Source organism: Siniperca chuatsi, linkage group LG12 (genome assembly GCF_020085105.1).
Source record: "Siniperca chuatsi isolate FFG_IHB_CAS linkage group LG12, ASM2008510v1, whole genome shotgun sequence".
Classification (NCBI taxonomy): Eukaryota; Metazoa; Chordata; class Actinopteri; order Centrarchiformes; family Sinipercidae; genus Siniperca; species Siniperca chuatsi.
The window spans coordinates 3,360,589-3,378,660 of record NC_058053.1 but is presented as its reverse complement, the minus strand read 5'-3'; the positions used below and the strand labels follow the sequence as shown (position 1 = coordinate 3,378,660).

Below are 18,072 nucleotides of genomic sequence, written 5' to 3'. Positions count from 1 at the left end.
GTCCTTAGCACACACTCATGCACGACACTTTTCTTGGTCTTTATGATAATATCGTATATACCCCACCTCATTATGTCATGTAATGTGTCACTGGTTTGTTTATTGTCTGACCTAGTTTGTTCCACTACATTTTGTTTCTATTCTTATCTAACATTCTTGTATATAAGTTGTACTCACGAGTGGACTACAAAACCTTCATGTAAACCTAGACAATACTACTGTTCCTCAGATACGTCCTCAGCTCTGACAGCTTTGTTCTCTCAAAACAAAAACCTTTCGCGGAATGAAAATATATCAAAGTGTGGATAAGAGGCTCATGCGCGCTGCTGAAAAACACCTCATTTAACGCAGGTACTTCGGATCCTGCATGTTTGAGAGTCTATCCTTCGGCAGAGTTAACGTCTGCTCTGGTGCTGAGGCCCGTGAGTGCAGCGATGATCACGCTAAACAAGCAGATCTTGCCTGCTAAATCATTAATGTAGGTTTCTGAAGGCCATGGCAGACTACCTCTACTCTTTAACGGGAGTCCCAAGGTGAAGAAACAAATGAAACATTAAACTGAAGTGTTCAGATTGGATTAGTCATCCTCTCAAACAATCAATCCTGAAAACAAATGTGGCTGATTTGGTTCTCTGATGTGATGTGTGCTCTCTATATAAGCATAACTCATTGTTTGTCATAGTTTTTTTTATTTATAATCATCACTAGAGGACAATCACAATAACCCGAAAACCTCAACCCTGCCCTATCCCTTTAAAACAGCAAAAAGAACAAGAACAAGCATTACAAAATCCATCCTAAGAAAACCAATAGCTGAAAGGAAAACAGAAAAGAAACAAAAGAAAAGTACAAGACATCCAGGTCAAATCAATCCATCCCCATAGACTAAACTATCTATGAGATCTGACATCTCAAAAATATATTTATGTACACACTCTGCTGTATTGTACTGTACAAAATGTGGCAATACTTGACACATTCCCTGTAGACATGCAAACACCTTACTGACACTGTAAAATTGTCCATCTTAGTACACCCATTTTAATTAATATCCATTGCAGTTAATTATTCTTTTCTTGAAATAAGAGAACATCCAGAAATAGGGAAAATGTCTCTTGACTTCTAGAAAGCTCTTGAATCAGGTGGAGACACACTCAAACAATCATCTCACACCTTATTTTATCACTTGTTTTAAGAAAACTAAGATTTTAAGAAAACAAGATTAAATGACATATTAAGATGGAAAACCTTTGCAGCGTGGCCTGAAACTGAAATGACTGTATGGCCAATATCCATTATCTTTACATCTAATTCATAACTTATCCATGACCATACAGCTGACATAGTGTTGTAACTGTTTCAGATACTAAACTGACTGCAATGCTGTGTCTTGAGGACCTGAGTTGACATAGGTTAACATGACACTGCTAATGGATGACTACCACTGCCAGTAAGTAATATTACAGTATGTTTAACCTCATAAGGCATTGTACATGTCTACACAAGACCCCTGTACAATAAAGTGTGACCTATGAAGACTGTTTTCATTTAGGGTGGGCGATGGCCGAGGGCTTCGGCAGGAAATAGAACTTATTCAGGATCGACTTGGTTGTGGTGAAGTTGCGTGACTAAACATTTTTCGCAGCTGGCTGGAGCATTTCCTTGTGCAACACTACAACAACCAAAGGAGAGGTGAGTTCAAAAGTGTACATCTGTGTTCTTTTCTTCCCAAGTGCTACCACAAAGGCGACTAACATGGCAAAATGAATGAAGCCGAGAGGGAAAAAAGAACCATGCACTTGGTAAGTGTGGATGACTACAGTCCAGAGAGCCTGCAAAAGACGGAGGCAGTCTTCCGCGCGCTCTGCCGAGAAACGGAGCGTCCCAAAACTGAAATGACTTTATGTTAGAGGGCAGTTCCCATCTCAAGTCCCGGCAATGCAAGTGTCACTGTTGTGTCCTTCAGTTATCTTTTCAACACATTTATACACCGGCATACACAATCACACACTGGAGTGCTCTCACAAACACACACACACACACACACACACACACGCACACACACATTTTAAGAGCATTAGCAGCTCTAACCCAGTGTCCATGTCCGGCTAAACACTTGGTCCAAACGCGAAAGGCCTTGACGGATTTTAGCTAAATTCTTCAAGCTCTGCCAAAGGTCTGACCCTCAAAGCCTCACACCTATTCCTCCTCCTCGTCTTCCTCATCGGGCAGCGGTAGTAGCTCCTCCTTCAGACACTCCCTGTAGAAGCTGGTCAGTGTGGCGTAGAGGTGCTGGCGACTCTGCTGTGACAGGAAATGGCCCTCATCTGGGTAGATCTGGTGGGTAAAAGGTAAGTAAATTAGTGGACGGAGGTCTGTAGACATCCAGGCTCGGCTGACATACGCTTCTGTACATATGACTTCCAAAGGACTAAGAACAATTCAGATAGTGTAGGGTACAAAGCAACAACCACAATGGCTGAATGCTGAAGTCAGTCTTGGAGAAAATTGGTACGGGGGTACTTTCAGCCCATTAATAGTGTTGATTTCAGCTTAAAAGCTCTACATGACCTACTCAGCACTAAACAGCAGACAGACAAAGTTAGTGACTGGATGCATAGTGGAGCATTTAGCTGCTAAAAAGGCAGATTTGTCCCTCAGGAGTTGGTGGAGACCAAAACAGAGCTAAAAGGAGAGTGAATGTTAGACTTACATTCATCAGCTGACTGGATACAGGTTATGCGCTAGTAGTAGTTCCTCTAATAGCCACTAGAGGAACTGGACTGTGGATGTCCTGGTAGTTTAGTGATTGGTTTAGTTTAGTTTATTACATTTATTTGCATAGAACACTATGCAGTATATATAAATAATCATTCCCACTAAGCCCCCCTCCCTCGCCAACAATTTCCAGTAAGGTTGTGGAATCTGTCGCGTCTCAGCTCCACCACATTGCCCAAATTTTGGATATTCAAGTTCAAACAGTCAAATAACTACTGTAGATGATGGTAAGCCCTATTCCCAGACTTTAGAAACCTACAAGTGATCTTGCAAACTCTACATCCGTGTTTCTCTACAGTCTATGATTACTCAAGTTGTTTTGTCATCGTCCTGATCTATAAGGAAATATCAACGTATCTGACCCCCCAGCAGCAGTGCTTGCACATATTATTTGGCAGGTCTGGCTTTGAGCTTATAGAGGGTTTGGGCTGATTCAATACATTTTGGCACTTTTAGGCAAATCTAAATCCGCTTTTACATTATTTTGTATGTGCTGCAGTGGCATTATACAAAACGTGCATTTTCATCACTGTTTTTACAAAAGACAGTATTAAAAATTTTACTTGGTATTGTTGTCTCTGCGCGATACACACCTGCATTGAGTAGTTTGCTCCAACTTTCACAAGGTTCTTGACGAGCTCAGCAGTATGCTGAAAGTGGATGTTGGCTGGGAATAAAGAAACGAAACATGTCAGCAAGATTCAGCCTGAATCCTAACCAGGAAAAAGACGAGACAATCAGATTCTGGCAGGATGGAAATACCTCAACAACTTCGACATGCATGGTTCACCAGCGAATGTTTTCCTCTGGAAATCCCAGCATCAATTTAGATAACGCACTTTTCCTTTTATCTTTTGATTAAAAACCATTTGCCTCATTACCTTCCAGGATTACATGCCTTTTTTTGTGCTCAGCAGTGACACATCACAGATACAGCATTTTCATTCTATCGCAATTTATTTTCTCTTACCATCTGCTGTGCCGTGCACCAGCATCAGTGTCTGCTCCCTAAGTGCTTGAACGTTCTGCAGCACACTGGAAAACTGTGAAATAGTGGGGAGATAATAGGTTGATAGATATGCAAACTGGCATTGAGGAAAGCAATAAAAAGATAAGTATGATCAAATGAAAGACATTGTGGTGAATGACATTATATCCTGATTACATGCACACACAGTCATTCAAACAAATTAGAGATTTTTAAGTGATAAAGTATCTCCCATTGACACTATTTTCTATGCTTGGAATATCACCGGCTGCACAAATTGTGAGGAAAAAGATGTAAAATCAAGTCTGCAGACAGGAATCCAAAGCTGCAGTATACTGAAAGCAGTGAATTACTTGTTCGGGACAGATTTGTTGTTTGGTTGTTTACAATGTGCTTGCAAAAAACAGTCCTGTTCTCCCCCACTGCCTCTTTCCTATCGCTGTGGAAAACACCTCTGATAGCTCAACATCTTGTCTGTGCGGGAGGCCTGAGAGAGCCAGGCAACCCTTTTGCAGCAGCTTATAAAAAACCTCCAGCATGTGATCTGACACTCCGGTGCACACAGTTACCAAAGACAGACGAGTGACAAAATCCTACGGAGCATGAAAAAACACAAGAAAAAGGCAAAGCATCGCTGCCTCTGACTTTGATAGCAGCATTCAGTAACTGTGGGAGCTTAACTGTAGGTGTGTCAGTGATGTTACGGCAAGCCGCTTTAAAAGATCAACAGCAAACAAGTGAGGGGATGTAGTAAACACGCACCTGATATCTGCTGTCATCCCGTAATGGCATGCCGAGGTATCGCTCAGAGAACGCTGATGCTGTGCAATGAGAAGTGATAAATTCTTAACAGGTAGACAGTGCTTCAGCTGCAGCTAAGTAGCTAAACAAAGTGGAGTTCCTGTCATCCTGAGGAGGAAATAACACCTTGTGTAGGTGAAAGGGTCCTCTGTGTCATCTTAGGACTGTAAAGGATGCTCCTGACTCTGGTCTATAGATATGGTTTTCCAACAAGCTTGGATTCACCTCACTTTTCTGTAAACAGATTCTTTCCAGGCAGAGGCTAAAGCACAATGAAATTCCATCTTTAGTTACACACTCTGCCTCCGCACAAACATGGTATTCATGAATATTAATACAATATAATATATATAGAATATACTTGAATATTTTACTTATACTTGACTTGCCAGACGGCAAATATATAGAGAAATCTTAGTTTAAAGCGATCTAAGTGTAAATTCAACATGATGCAGGATCTATGGAGGGGGTTTGTACTCACCATAGAGTTTCCAGTCGGTCACTGGTGACATTGCACATGCACATTTGAAGAGGCTGTCAGTAGACTTGAGCATCATCAATGTTATGTACGCTCCATAACCCTGAGCAGACAAACATTCATGCAACTTCGATGGTTAAATCCTTAAAGCTGTAACACTATAAAAATACATTTCAAAATCAAATTCAATCATTTCACCAGAAGTTGAACAAAACAGCCTCCTGACACTCGAAAGGATGTATGTTAAAATTCCAGCATTTTATATTTTTGAAAAACTTCTATTGATTCATAGACTGGACATGGATTTTGCTCAGCAGCAGCAGCATGTGATATGCATAAGGCAAAAACAGACTAGAGACTGAAATAATTTTTTATCGCATCATAGATTGCGTGTAATGGGCTCACCTTGCCAAACACCGCTATCCGTGTCCGATCAATATATGGGAATTTCATCATGTATCTGGAAAAGAAATCACACACCATATGAGTTTCAAACACATTCTTATCATCTGACATGATCGATCATTTCTGGTTTACTTTTACTTATCTATTGATTTCATTTTCATACACATTACTTGTGTTGTTATTTTTGTTCTTCTGTGTTTACTGTATATATGTCACAAATCGTTCAGCAGTCACATCTGGTAGAATTATGGAGAATCAGTGGAGAACTGCTTGTGGTTAACCTACATTTGCCCCATTGGTCATCTTGTTAAAATCCTCACATTTCAGTAATACACTATTCTGCAAAAGCCTGTATGATTGTGATGTCTTTAATATCTCGAGTAGCAATTAACAAGTGAAATTGACAACACGTAACCTGGGAAATAACAGGAAATTGGCTGAAAATTGGCTGGAAATTAAAAAAAGCAGGGAGAAACATTTCCTGCTGGTAGACGAGGCACGTCGGAGCAGAGCGCCACATTTACAAGTGCAGGCAATGAAGATGCATTGAAAGAGAATGCAAACAAAATGAATGTCAGCTTTCTTCTTCTTGTACCTCCAAGGAATGAAAACAAAACTGTGTAACTTTCAATCAAAAATGTGTTTGGTGATAACAGCTAAGAGGAAAGCAGCCGCTGCAACTGATAAGCCACCATGTTTTCTGTTATACGAGCGCTTCATAGCGTTGATCCTGACCAATTATCTGTTGTACAGTCACTCCAAAACATGAGGTTCAAAGTTGATTCTTGACCCAGGAAACAATCTCACCTCAAGTAGCTTTTCTGGAGCTTTCAATCCATAACACATGATCTTTCTCAGCATCTAAAATTCCATGACATCTGAGCGAACTGAATCTGCTGATATAATCAAACGCTCTAGAGCAGCTACTAAAGGGAGCTTGAGGTGAGACCGTTTTGTCAAGAAATTCCAAAACAAGTCTTAGAAGGTGAGTCCTCTCCTCTGTGTCCATAGCACACTTCTCACACCTCTGGAGCTCTCTGAAAGCTCAAAAGGAATATGAAAAGGAGGTTTTATAAAAGGTTTGAGGGTAAGAGTAAAAGGGAATGATTTGTACCTTTCTCTTTCACTTGAGAGCTGTTTTACTAGACTATTAGTCACATTGCTGCACATATCAGATATATTAACAAGAGGATGGTATCCTGCTGAACATTTCAAACTAAAAAGTCAGCATGTACAGTGTGTGACAGTTACGAAGCTCTCGTTCAGGGGATTTGCATGTGTATTCTATGAGGATTTCATTAAATGTATCACCTGAAAGTGCAAGATGGTTTAAAATAGAATAAAGTGAATTTGATAACATACTCTACTGCTGCGATCTGGTCCTGAACATCAACGGTTCCCAGTCTCTGGTGAACCTCGTGCAGGATCCTCTGACCCTGGAAGCCGCTGCCCCGGCCGTCCAGGCGAGCCACGATGACGCCGTCTGAGCTGACCAGCACAGAGTCCCAGCTGAGAGAGAAGCGGTCACTCACAGCCTGGCCACCAGGGGCGCTGCCACTGAACAGAGCGCAGGACATACAAATAAGGAAAAGTCAGAGAATCCCAATTAGCAAAATCAAACAGCTGGAGCTGAAGGCAATCCATTAAAAGGCATTCAGTGAATTTGTAAAAGTGCCAAAGAGGATTAGGTTAGTTTTTTTAGAAGATTTGCTTTAATGTGGAAAACTATGCAAGTAGCCTAGTTTACAATTGGTTTGTATACAGACCATAAGTCATGATTGCTTAGTTACTTAAATTTTAAAGGATATGGCTGTTATTTTTCTTAATGTCTGTCTCTCAATAATTTCCAACTTCCATAGCCTGTCTGTGGCACTCAAGCCCAAGCACACTGGTTCCTGCTGAAGATATAAATCTTTAAAAACAGGTCACAAACATACAGTTTCATTTAAAAAAAAAAAGGCTCAGTCATTTCCTAAAACAGCTGGTCACAGTAGTTTTAGCAAGCGTTACACAAAAAGGGGTAAATAGTCTATAAATATATAATATTTGTTGGGGACTATTTTCAGCGGCAGATTAATCCACATTTGGTGCTCTGGTGAGTATTTTGGGGCAGCAGGGCGGTGTGTGTGTGTGTGGGGACTGAGTCAGAATAAACTACAGTGTGTGTGTTCATGGTGATGAAGGAACATGTCACCCAGGGCAACAGTGCGGCTCACTGATGTGTTTTTAACAGTTTTTGGACAACAATGGAGCTCTGTGGCTCAGAGGGAGAAGATACATCAGACTGTGATACACACACAGTACTGGTTAGCAGGACACATCCATTGCTGGACTTGGTCTTTTCATGAAATTTGTTGACAATAACAAAAGTATATTGTTATACTTAAATTTTGTGTGGCATGTAAAAACGGATTCCTTTCAGTTTTGAATTTTCTTTTTACTGGTTTATTATTCAGTCGCATGGTGCCAGAAAGGTACCCTGTGACTGACTTAACATGGCCCAGGTTGTTCTGAATGCAAATGTCACTACTGTCAGGGTGTTAAGTGTTTGATTACAACTGGAGCCTCACACATTAAATATGCATACATTTTCTGTTCTGTATTGCTCCTTGGATAAAAGCGTTGACCAAGCATTGCATGTAATATATAATTTTATGTCACAAAAAAACCCCATAGAATTTATCAGTATGCATTTCTGTCATATTCTGCAGTATCCAATGTGTCATTACAAATGATACATACACCAGCAACAGTAGTCCGTAGTGACGGGAATCAGAGAAGTCTGGTGGGTAGAAGATCTTCAAAGGTAAATCTGGAAAAAGTCAAAGAAAAAAACTGTTGCATCACCAATTCATCTGTGATTCACAGTCACAGTATAGAAACCAATATTGATTTTATTTTTTTTATATTTATTTGACTTTATTCTCACCAAAAGGTTCCATCGGAACAGTTCTGAAGTCAGTCAGCTGGATCCTTTTGTACTTCAAGGCTGCCTTCAGCAAAGAGTTGTTCTCAAGGATGTAGTAATCTGTAAAGATGAGGGGAATGTGTTTAAAGGATGAAGGAGTCAAAAAAAATTGCTGCCAATAATCCAAGTGTCGCTGCATACAAATGACCCATAATGAAATGAGGATTAGACTTTCAGGCCAGTGATATAATGCGATGAGATGGAAAGTGTAGGTGAGACTGATAAGATCTGAGTCTCATGGATGATTTTGTGGTAAATTTAAATGGTTCGGGAAGCGGAATGCATTTCTGGATTTCATCTCTTTGGGGAGACAGTACTAAATTATGAGATTATGAGTAATATAAAATATTCAGCCAAAGACTATGGTAAATAACTTTTGAATCAAAAAGAAGGATTTGTGAAACACCTCACTGACAAAAAAAATCCCAAAAGCTGAATATGGTTTGTGATTTGGACGGGAGCCCTGCTATTTTCTCCGCATGTAATAAACAATGACTCTGTGGCTTGGCCATTTTTCCATTCAAGCCATCTGAGAAGCAGCTAAATGAAATGGAATTCATCCAGCATTTCTAATGGAAAACCCAAAATCAATAGACGTCTCATTATGAAACCACCAGGGGCCTTGAGTTCCCAGCTGTGGATGGAGGGCCTATCCAAATAACCCTGGGCAAATTGCTTGCTTTTCTGTAGCACAGCTGTTAACTTTTGGGGGGGAAAACTACTGATAGACATACAGGCATGGATAACAAGAAGAAGCTTGTGTGTACTGTAGGTGTGTGTGTGTGTGTGTGTGTGTGCTGAGAGTGAATGCAACCGTGTGTGTGTATGTGTGTATAGCATGTGTGTCTGTATTCATGCCTGTGGGAAAGGAAGAAGAAAGTAGCAAAGGGAAGAAATCTAGATTTGAAAGCCCCCCCCCCGTTGACCAGAATCAAGTGAAATTGAGGTGAAGCTTATACGGTCTTTTCTTTTCACACTGTTGGCTCAGGCAGAAGGCCAGTTTCAAAAAGGAAAATCTCATCAACCCCCAATCAAGTTTTGCCTCGACGACATTTCAATACACTCAGACTTTGGCTTCAGCAACCCCATCAAGACAATTACTAAAGCAACCGCTTATATGTGCAGACAAGACAAGATTTAGAGAAACACTTCCATACCTTCATCTCCAGAAGGGCGGAATATTGCAATTGTCTGGCATTCCTAACAATGTTCATTTTCTCGATAAAATCTATGTTGAAAAAAACTCGTTGATGACCTTCTTCACACAAGAAAAACAACGAAAACTAAATAAAAAGTAACCTTTGAAACTGAAAAGGCATTCCAATTTTCATCAAAGAATTAAATCTAAACAATGTGAAAGATGGACAAATGGGCAAAATAAGCTAATTACAATTAATTGAATTTTATTCAACAAACTGAACACATCTACGAATCACACTATGTCTACTCCTGACTTTAATAAAAAGGTAAGCTAATGTTAAGGTAACATTAACAAGGGCTGTGGAAGTGGATGAGGCATTACTTTCAGTCGGCTATCTTTAGTGTTTACAGGCTACTAGTACAGTCAAGTAGGATTTAGTACATAATTAATAAAGGTTTTCTTCCATCTAAGTCACACCCTAGATGTTAGCTAAAGGAATATTACTGCATTTTTGCTGCTTGTCTCAAGCTAAAGCCAGACTGTAAAAAGTAACGTTAGCGAACTAAACAGTGGAGAGCAACGCTCGAATCAAGTCAGTTAGAGTGAGTGGCTCTGTTCAGACAGACTCTGTTCAGTTTAGTGAAGACAGTGACTTTATTTTATTATCACAGTGCAGAGTGGCGTGGGCACTGTGTGAACCACTATAGTCTGGTATAAACTAGTAAACAGGCCTTTTCAGCTAACCTCGCAATACACGAGAACAACACCTGTAACCATAGTAACTGTACATATTAAAGATGGCGACAGCCGTAGACCCAGAATGCTTAGAAAGAAGAATGCTTAAAAGTTTTAACTGCACGGCAAGAATGAGACTGGAATCTCAGACCATCAGACAACGGCAGCACGTTCAGACTGCTGCTGTCAGAGAACCAGAACAAAACAGCACATTACTCCTGTTCTGAAAATACACATCTGACATGCTTGAAGAATGTAAACCTAATTGCTCGCGTCGATGTTTAGGAAGCAATCAGCTGGTTGTACCAGTCAGAACCAAACATGGTGAAGATGTATTTATCTATATGCTGCACACACATGGAACCAACTTCCTGATGATGATGATGATAATGGATGTTTAATTTTCCCTACTGCGTTTTTATCTATTTACTTTTTCTTTTCTGATACTTTAATTTAATGTATTTTCCTTTCATTGTTTTGAAATACTGTTCTAATACATCCATTCGCCTTATGCACAGCGCTTTGTTTGAAAGGTGCTATATAAATAAACTTGCCCTGCCTCGCCTCACATGACTTCAACTGCTTGCTGCAAGTGGTGTGTGCAGCAAGATACACCTCAACAATAACACTTCAACCTTAAAGAAACAAGATATTTTCCTGCATGTGATATATGTACATGTGCACGAAAGGATCCAATGGATATATGTTCATGTGATTACGTTTCAGTTTTTGCAATTTCTCATAATAAACTTAATTGTGCCAGCCAGCTTTGCTAGGGAGGAAAATTCAGGTTTATTCAGCCTAGCGTATCATGCTAACGTTGCACTTGCCACCTCTGTTGTAGAGATCTTCTTTCTGTGTTTACTTTTGGACTCAGAGAGAAGCATTAGAAATGATTCATGTAAAATCATGTTTATTGGGGAAGCTGTAGCGCAGTTTGCCCCGATATACATTTTTTCCCCCTAAATCTCTACAATGAAGGTGGCGCAAAGTTAGCACGACCCATAAAGTCCACGATAGCCACATTTATGGGAAATACGGCAGGTTGAAATAAATTGGAATTATCCTTTCAGATGGTCATCGCATTCCTGTCATATCCACAAGACTGAATGAAGTCCTTACTTGAATTATTGAGGCTGTGTAAGATCACAGTAGGTGCTCCAGGACCTGAAAGGGGGAAAAAGCCTGTGAGTGTTATGTGAACATTATCTTGTGTGCCATGCATAGATGGTGAAGGACAATTTTACAAGTTACCAAGTGAAAACTTTGTCATTCTTCAAATCAAAATGATAAGACGACATAGTAAATTGTATTTTTCTGTATGACAGGTTGCTCCTCTAAAGCAGCTACACAAAAGTCAATTGCAGTCAGCCATCTTGTTTTGTCACCATTGCCACCTTACCTGTATCAGTTTGGGGTTGAAGGTCACTCACATTGCCTACCTAGTAGCCTCAGACGGTCAAACTGAGTCAGTTCTTTTTATTGTCCTTTTTGCAAAATACCTAGTCAGAGGTTAATAGGATGGCAGGTTTGCTCAATAGCTCAGCTGCAGCTCAGTCGCTCCCTCATCTTGCCCCGACCACATTCCTCCTGCCCTACTTTCTTCGCCTAAAACGCAAACCGCAGCTCTTACTTTATTTCCTCTCTTTCACTTACTGTTGGTTGGCTGTATTAGCTTTGACCTTTGCATGCTCTACTACACTTGCTTGTGTCACACAGAGAAATAGTTTCTTTATGTGCATGTACCTGCTAGAAAACACTCAACCAATCAGAAGCATTTTAGAAGAATTAAAAGCCTTGTGTTGCTCCTGATGAAATCAGGTGTTAGGACAAACTTGTCGGGGTTATGTGAACTTGGCCCTCTGAAGACAACAAGCTTTCTCCATTATTTTTATTGCTTTTGGGAAAGGTAACAGTGTTGTTGTCCAATAAATAACCATGCCAAAGCCCAAATGCTTCTGAGCATGAAGCGCCCTCATCTGCTCAAAATAAATTGAAACCACAAACAATATCAAGAGTTAACCTCTATTAAATAAGCTAAACATTGCCCAATAACACTACCCAAAAGTAATTATACACAATAGAGTGGCTAATTGTTTTCATTTTATGCCTGTCATTTGGAACTGATGAGAGATGAATTTAAAAGTGAATAGTTGGAGGGTGACAGATTACAGCAGGCAAACCCTGACATCTGCCAGATGATCTCAGTTTGATGGAAAATGGCTGAATACGTTATGAACATAAAACACATTAGAATCCCCAAATTCAAAGAATATTTGAATAAGTTGTCTTTAATTGTACAGATCTTTTAAACTCAGAGGTAAAAGCTGAGGTTATTTAAGTTTAGTGCAATGCAGTGTGTTTATATGACCAAATTTGAATTTGAAAACTCTGTATGGATCTCACAAAGAAAGGCTGAGTGACGTAGGCAATGAAAGTGTAACCTCTGTATCACAAATTTGGATTCATATTCTTTTACTTCACAAACAAAATGCATTTTCTGGGAAGACGTAACTGCTACTACAGTACATCTACAATGCAGTAATATTGCAATGACTATTATGATCCAAAACAAGTTGGAAAAGTTGACTGAGTCCACAAAAATGAGATTAATAGAGGCATTCAAAAGATGATACAGTTAGCAACGTGCTGTCTTCAGACAGGTCATTTCGAGAAAAGCCATGATGAGAAATACTCCTCAGTCTTTCTGTAAAACCTGATGACTGATCCTGTACTTCTCTAATTGTACAGTATCTGATGTGATTTCCATCATAAAAAAATGCATTTGACTTTGTTAGCTTGTAGGTCGTAGCAGTTAGAGTGAGCGTTACAGGGCCTGTAACGCTCACTCTGCTGAAGGAGGTGTGGGTGTGAAGTCCTCTGCGTTGTATAGTGGGTGGTAATCTGCTCCATACTGCTGCGCTTTCTAAGTCATGCAATTTAAGAGCAGACACTGGAAGAGCCTTAAATTAGAATGTGTGGTGGCCTACCTTTACAGTGGAGGATAATGTGCTGGTTTGTGGGGCTGATGTCAGCATCGAAGTACAGACAGTGAGCTTTATTTAGCTCGCATGTCAAACACCGTCGTGGGAACAGACCCACAGTTTTAACACTGAGGAGAGAAGATAAGAAATGAGAAAGTAAGACAAAGGCACAAAACTTTGAGTAAAAGATGGCCATTATGCGTAATGCTGACATTACTTTATCATGGTCAAAAAATCCCACGAAGAGACCAAAATCAACATTAAAACATATCTAGCTAAAATGTGTAGTCCCAGCCTGACTCTATGCAATACAACGTACTTGTCAAACCTGTCCGAAAACTATTAAGCTAGTCAAAGTAGCAAAGCAGTGTAGAGATGCAATGATTAGTTGATTAGTCGATTAGCCAGTTGACAGAAAATTAATATTAAATTTTTTTACGCAAAAATTATAAACATTCCCTGGTTCCAGCTTCTCCAATATGAGGATTTACTGTTTGCTGCTTTATTCACTGTTCTCTGACTTTTTATAGACAAAACAATTAACCATTAATGGAGAAAATAACTGGCAGATGAATTAATTAATTATTATTATTATTAAGAGTACGGTCTAGACCTGCTCTATAGGAAAAGTGCAATGAGATAACTTCTGATATGATTTGACGCTATAGAAATAAAATTGATTTGAATCGAAAGAAATGATGAAAATAATCATTAGTTGCAGCCCTAAAGCAGAATGAACAAGGAACTGTGCTCCCAAGCATGCTCAGAGATGTCTGCCTAAAACGAAATACAGAGCAGACATAAAGTGAATACTCAATAATATACAGTATATATATACCTATGTAATATCAGGTTAATAAAAGTGTCTTGTGAGAGTCTCACAAAGATCTTGCAATGACAAATGTTCATTTGTCATTGCATATTTGAAAAACTATGAGAACAATAGCTGTCAACAGCAAGTACTGTATGATTACTAAGTGCAAAACCAACTTGAAAAGTTGCCGTCTTCGTGGTGAACCCTCTGTGCTGAGAAAATACCTGTTAAAAGAAAACAATAAGAGCAAACACACGCCAAATGAAATACTGAACTTCATTATGTCCTTGTTTAAGTCAAATTCATACATCTAATTAGCAAACCACAGAGCGAGTGTGGTATCCATGGTGAATTGAAGAGAAAGAGAGTTCACTGTCTCAGAAGTGACTCATCAGTGGACAGACCACATGCTAATTGTTAAGAGAATCTAGTTTGTTTTTTTAAGAAATGTGTTTCTAAAACTGGTTAGACTTACAGGTTGTCAGTGTTCTCATCATAGGCAATGATCTTGGTCACCTCCCAGTTCCCTGATGTTAGGTGTCGGACTTCATTTTGATCTGCTCTGAACTGAGAGGAACAAAAGAAGATAGATGAGTATAGGTTATTTGTTTGAACTTATAAACTCCATCTAATAACTCAAGCTGTTGCAAGCTGTATATTTGAAACTGTCCATACCAGAAGAACAACAGCATCGGCCTTGGTTCAAAAGCATAGGTCTTTAATGATGACCTATGTGTATGTGTATGCGTTCCTGACAAGGACCTCTTGTAGTCATGTGAATAATGACATTTGTCTGTCGGAGGCAGAGGTGGAAGTAGACTGACTCTTCAGGTGTGTTCAGACTGAAGGCAAAGCGAGTCAGATGTGTGATTGCATACAGAGTTGATGGAAAGATGCAAGTGTTTGCAAATAGACACAAAGTTGTTATAGGCAATGCAAACCGAGTATGCTCATCCAGAGGCTTTATGACTCAGTAAATGTACAGCAACAATAGTTAAAAGGAGTCTGAGCTCTTATACAACACACACACACACACACACGCACACACACACACACAGGTACACTCTACATGATTGTTGCAATGTTGCCAGAGGGTACAACGGCTGTTTGAGGCAAATTAAAATAGACTGGAAAAACACTCTAGGCAAAATATGCTTTGCGTCTGAACACACCATTAGGGAAGAGGCCCAGGTGGATGGTTGGGCTTACAGTGTCAGACTTTGACTTAGGAGACTGCTAGACTGTCCTCAGGAGCTAGCTGGTGGCTTAATTATTTATTGGTGGGGCTATAGAATTTGTGGTAAGTATGTGAATAAACAATGCCTACAAAAAGTTACATCTTTAGTGTCAGAATTTTGCAGTCCTGCTCATACCAGCTCAAAGTGAAGATCCTTTGCTGCTTTTGGGATTTTTGCAGTACCTTCGACATGGCTGGGCAGCTTCCCCATCAATTTCTGGCTCCCCTTACCCTAACCTGAACCCGACATAAACCCTAATCCAAGTCATCCGAATCTCAACCCAACCTTACCTCAACCCCAACCAGTAACCTCTGTGACGTCAAACCATAACGTAACCTAACCTCAACTGAAGTGGGCAGTGCAGCAGTAACCACTATTCCAAATAACTATTCAAAGGGGAGGGAGAGACTATATGACAGGGGAACAGTCTTCAACACGAGGCGGGCCTGCAACACTGCTTGTAGCACTGCCAGGACTGAGGAGCGCCAGGAGAGGAACTGCAGCCCGTCGCTGTTCTGACACTCTCTCTCGATGCCTCCACTTTCTCATTTGTACTAGTTTCTGGTTCTTTGATGATGAAACACTTCATTTTTATCAAGCTGCTAGCATACCAAGGTATTTACTTCTGTAACAGTTTACTTAAGTAACACAAGCGACATAAGCAACGTGAACTGGCCCAGGTGATTTCAGTCCATAGAAGGTTGACAATTTGAGGCACTATTTTATCAATTTTACATTTGACACTTGATTATTGTCTTCATGTTTTATATATTTTTTATACTAGTCTATTTTTTTGTAACCTCTATGTTTCATGTTCTATATACTGCTGTCTCGGCCCTCCTGTAAAGACATTTTTAATCTCAGAGAGGCACTTCTCCCGGTTAATTAAAGTTATATACAGTGGGGCTATTGTAAATCTTGAAAATCTTGGCTGAATGCTGGATCAACAAAGTGACTTTGGCACTGGAGACCCCAGTTCACACTACGTCTTGTGCCAAAAGTCAATGCCTTTCACCTTGACCACGATCTTAACTTTACCTTAACTGAGTAGTTCTTTCAATCATGACCAAACCCTCTACCTTTAACCATAGAAATGGCAGATCAGAAAACATTTCTGTTAGTCATATGGGTCGTTTTGGAAGACATTCACAAACACAACTTTATCATTTAAATATGAAGACTTGTTGGTATATTAGTATTTGGCTCCTACAGGGGAAAATGTTCCCATAACAGCAGAGAAACTATCCATGGCTCACCAAACCTGCTTTCAAATATCCCTGTTCACCTCTACTAACATTACTGAAATCCAACGTGCAACTTGTGTCTTTCTTTGGATATGGATGGGGAAGTTTTAGTATCTGTGTTGATGAGAACAGGCTCTTTTTAGTGGATTTTGTGCCTATACTGTTGGGGAGGAAAGAATCATAAATAAGTTGCAAGACGTTTCTTGATTATGGTAAAACTACAATTAACGGTTCAACAGCAACACGACAGATAAAGGCTGCTGTGAGTAATTTCCTCAATTTTTGGTTAAACTATTTGAGAGCATACACTCGGCTGCACATTCAATAAAACAGCTCTATTAACTGTGGCAACACACAACAGCCATCCTGTTAGAATAAAGGATTTAGCTAGATCCCTTGGGTAGGAAAACTGTGGCTATACGCTGTATCAGCTTAAGGGTATGTTGACTATAAACTGGACCTTCACCTGTGTGGTGAACATGGCGATGTGATGAAACTCTCCACGTCCGCCTTGTTTGACCGGGACAGTCAGGAAGAATCTGCTGCCATCTTTGGAGAACACCGGTTCTTGGTTCTGCAGAAAGCAAAGATGCATCAACTCCACAGCATCTATCACCTGGCGAGATCAGTCTTCACATTCCTAATGAAAGCTGGGAGTATACATTGGACAGAAATCTGATTTCCAACCATGTCTGATTTTTATTTATCGTTGTAAAAAGGTGTGAAGCACGATTATAAGTATCCTGTTTTCAGAAGTTTACAATATGTTTGCCCTTTAGGTCAACAGCAACAGCAAGTGGATGAAAATGATGAGTGATGTGCAAATGCCTCCACAGTCAAACCACTTTTTCAGCCTGATAGTAGTAATCTGCAACTTTTTCATTTGAATAAATGTTTATCTTGTTACTGTTGAGACTAACTGACAAAACACTGAGCGAGTGAACCCTTTTCCAGGGAGGGAAATGGGTAGTTTGCATGATCAGCAGTGAGAAAAGTGCACCATTTACCACTACCTGAAACTCTATCTAAGAAAACTAAAATAACAAAATACATTTACGCAGTGCTGTAGTTAATGGGGCACTGCACTGGTTTTACACATAAGCATCAATTTACTCATTATGGGGAGTACAACTCAACCTGTGAAAACAACTGCATAATGTCTTCTGTGGCTCTGGAGGAGCTTTCTAAAGTTCCAGGAAATAACCCTGATGATGTCATAGTGATGTCATCAGGGTTATCTGGGATTGGGTTTGGGGAATTATAATTCATAACAAAAAGACTGCATTACAAACTGTAGACATGAGGTTTGACAGTCTATTACCAGACAGGGAGGGCCCAACAAAAAGATGCTATTAGTTGCATTATGGGAAATGCAGGATCCAGTGTTTTGGGAGCTCAACTCATACTAGGAACTAAAAGTCAGGATATCTCGACGTCTTGTGCGTACATTTTGAGCATTAAACAGTTAAACTGTGTCTTGTGAGTTCCCCAATGTTAA

General features: G+C 39.9%; 1 protein-coding gene across 2 annotated transcripts in view; it reads right to left on the bottom strand.

The window, feature by feature from the left end:
* Positions 1–672: 672 nt before the first annotated feature.
* The window catches only part of LOC122885504 (inactive dipeptidyl peptidase 10-like), a 212,921-nt gene continuing 195,521 nt past the window's right edge, over positions 673–18,072 (bottom strand). For both annotated transcript variants that reach the window (XM_044216679.1, XM_044216680.1), the window contains exons 13-26: positions 17,041–17,148; positions 14,568–14,659; positions 14,269–14,316; positions 13,285–13,406; positions 11,417–11,461; positions 8,380–8,478; positions 8,193–8,262; positions 6,813–7,007; positions 5,451–5,505; positions 5,049–5,148; positions 4,529–4,587; positions 3,749–3,821; positions 3,372–3,445; positions 673–2,337 (exon numbers count right to left, since the gene is read on the bottom strand). In XM_044216679.1, coding sequence (XP_044072614.1) covers positions 2,200–2,337; positions 3,372–3,445; positions 3,749–3,821; positions 4,529–4,587; positions 5,049–5,148; positions 5,451–5,505; positions 6,813–7,007; positions 8,193–8,262; positions 8,380–8,478; positions 11,417–11,461; positions 13,285–13,406; positions 14,269–14,316; positions 14,568–14,659; positions 17,041–17,148 — 1,278 coding nt within the window. In that variant the 3' untranslated portion in view covers positions 673–2,199. The remainder of the gene's footprint in view (positions 2,338–3,371; positions 3,446–3,748; positions 3,822–4,528; positions 4,588–5,048; positions 5,149–5,450; positions 5,506–6,812; positions 7,008–8,192; positions 8,263–8,379; positions 8,479–11,416; positions 11,462–13,284; positions 13,407–14,268; positions 14,317–14,567; positions 14,660–17,040; positions 17,149–18,072) is intronic.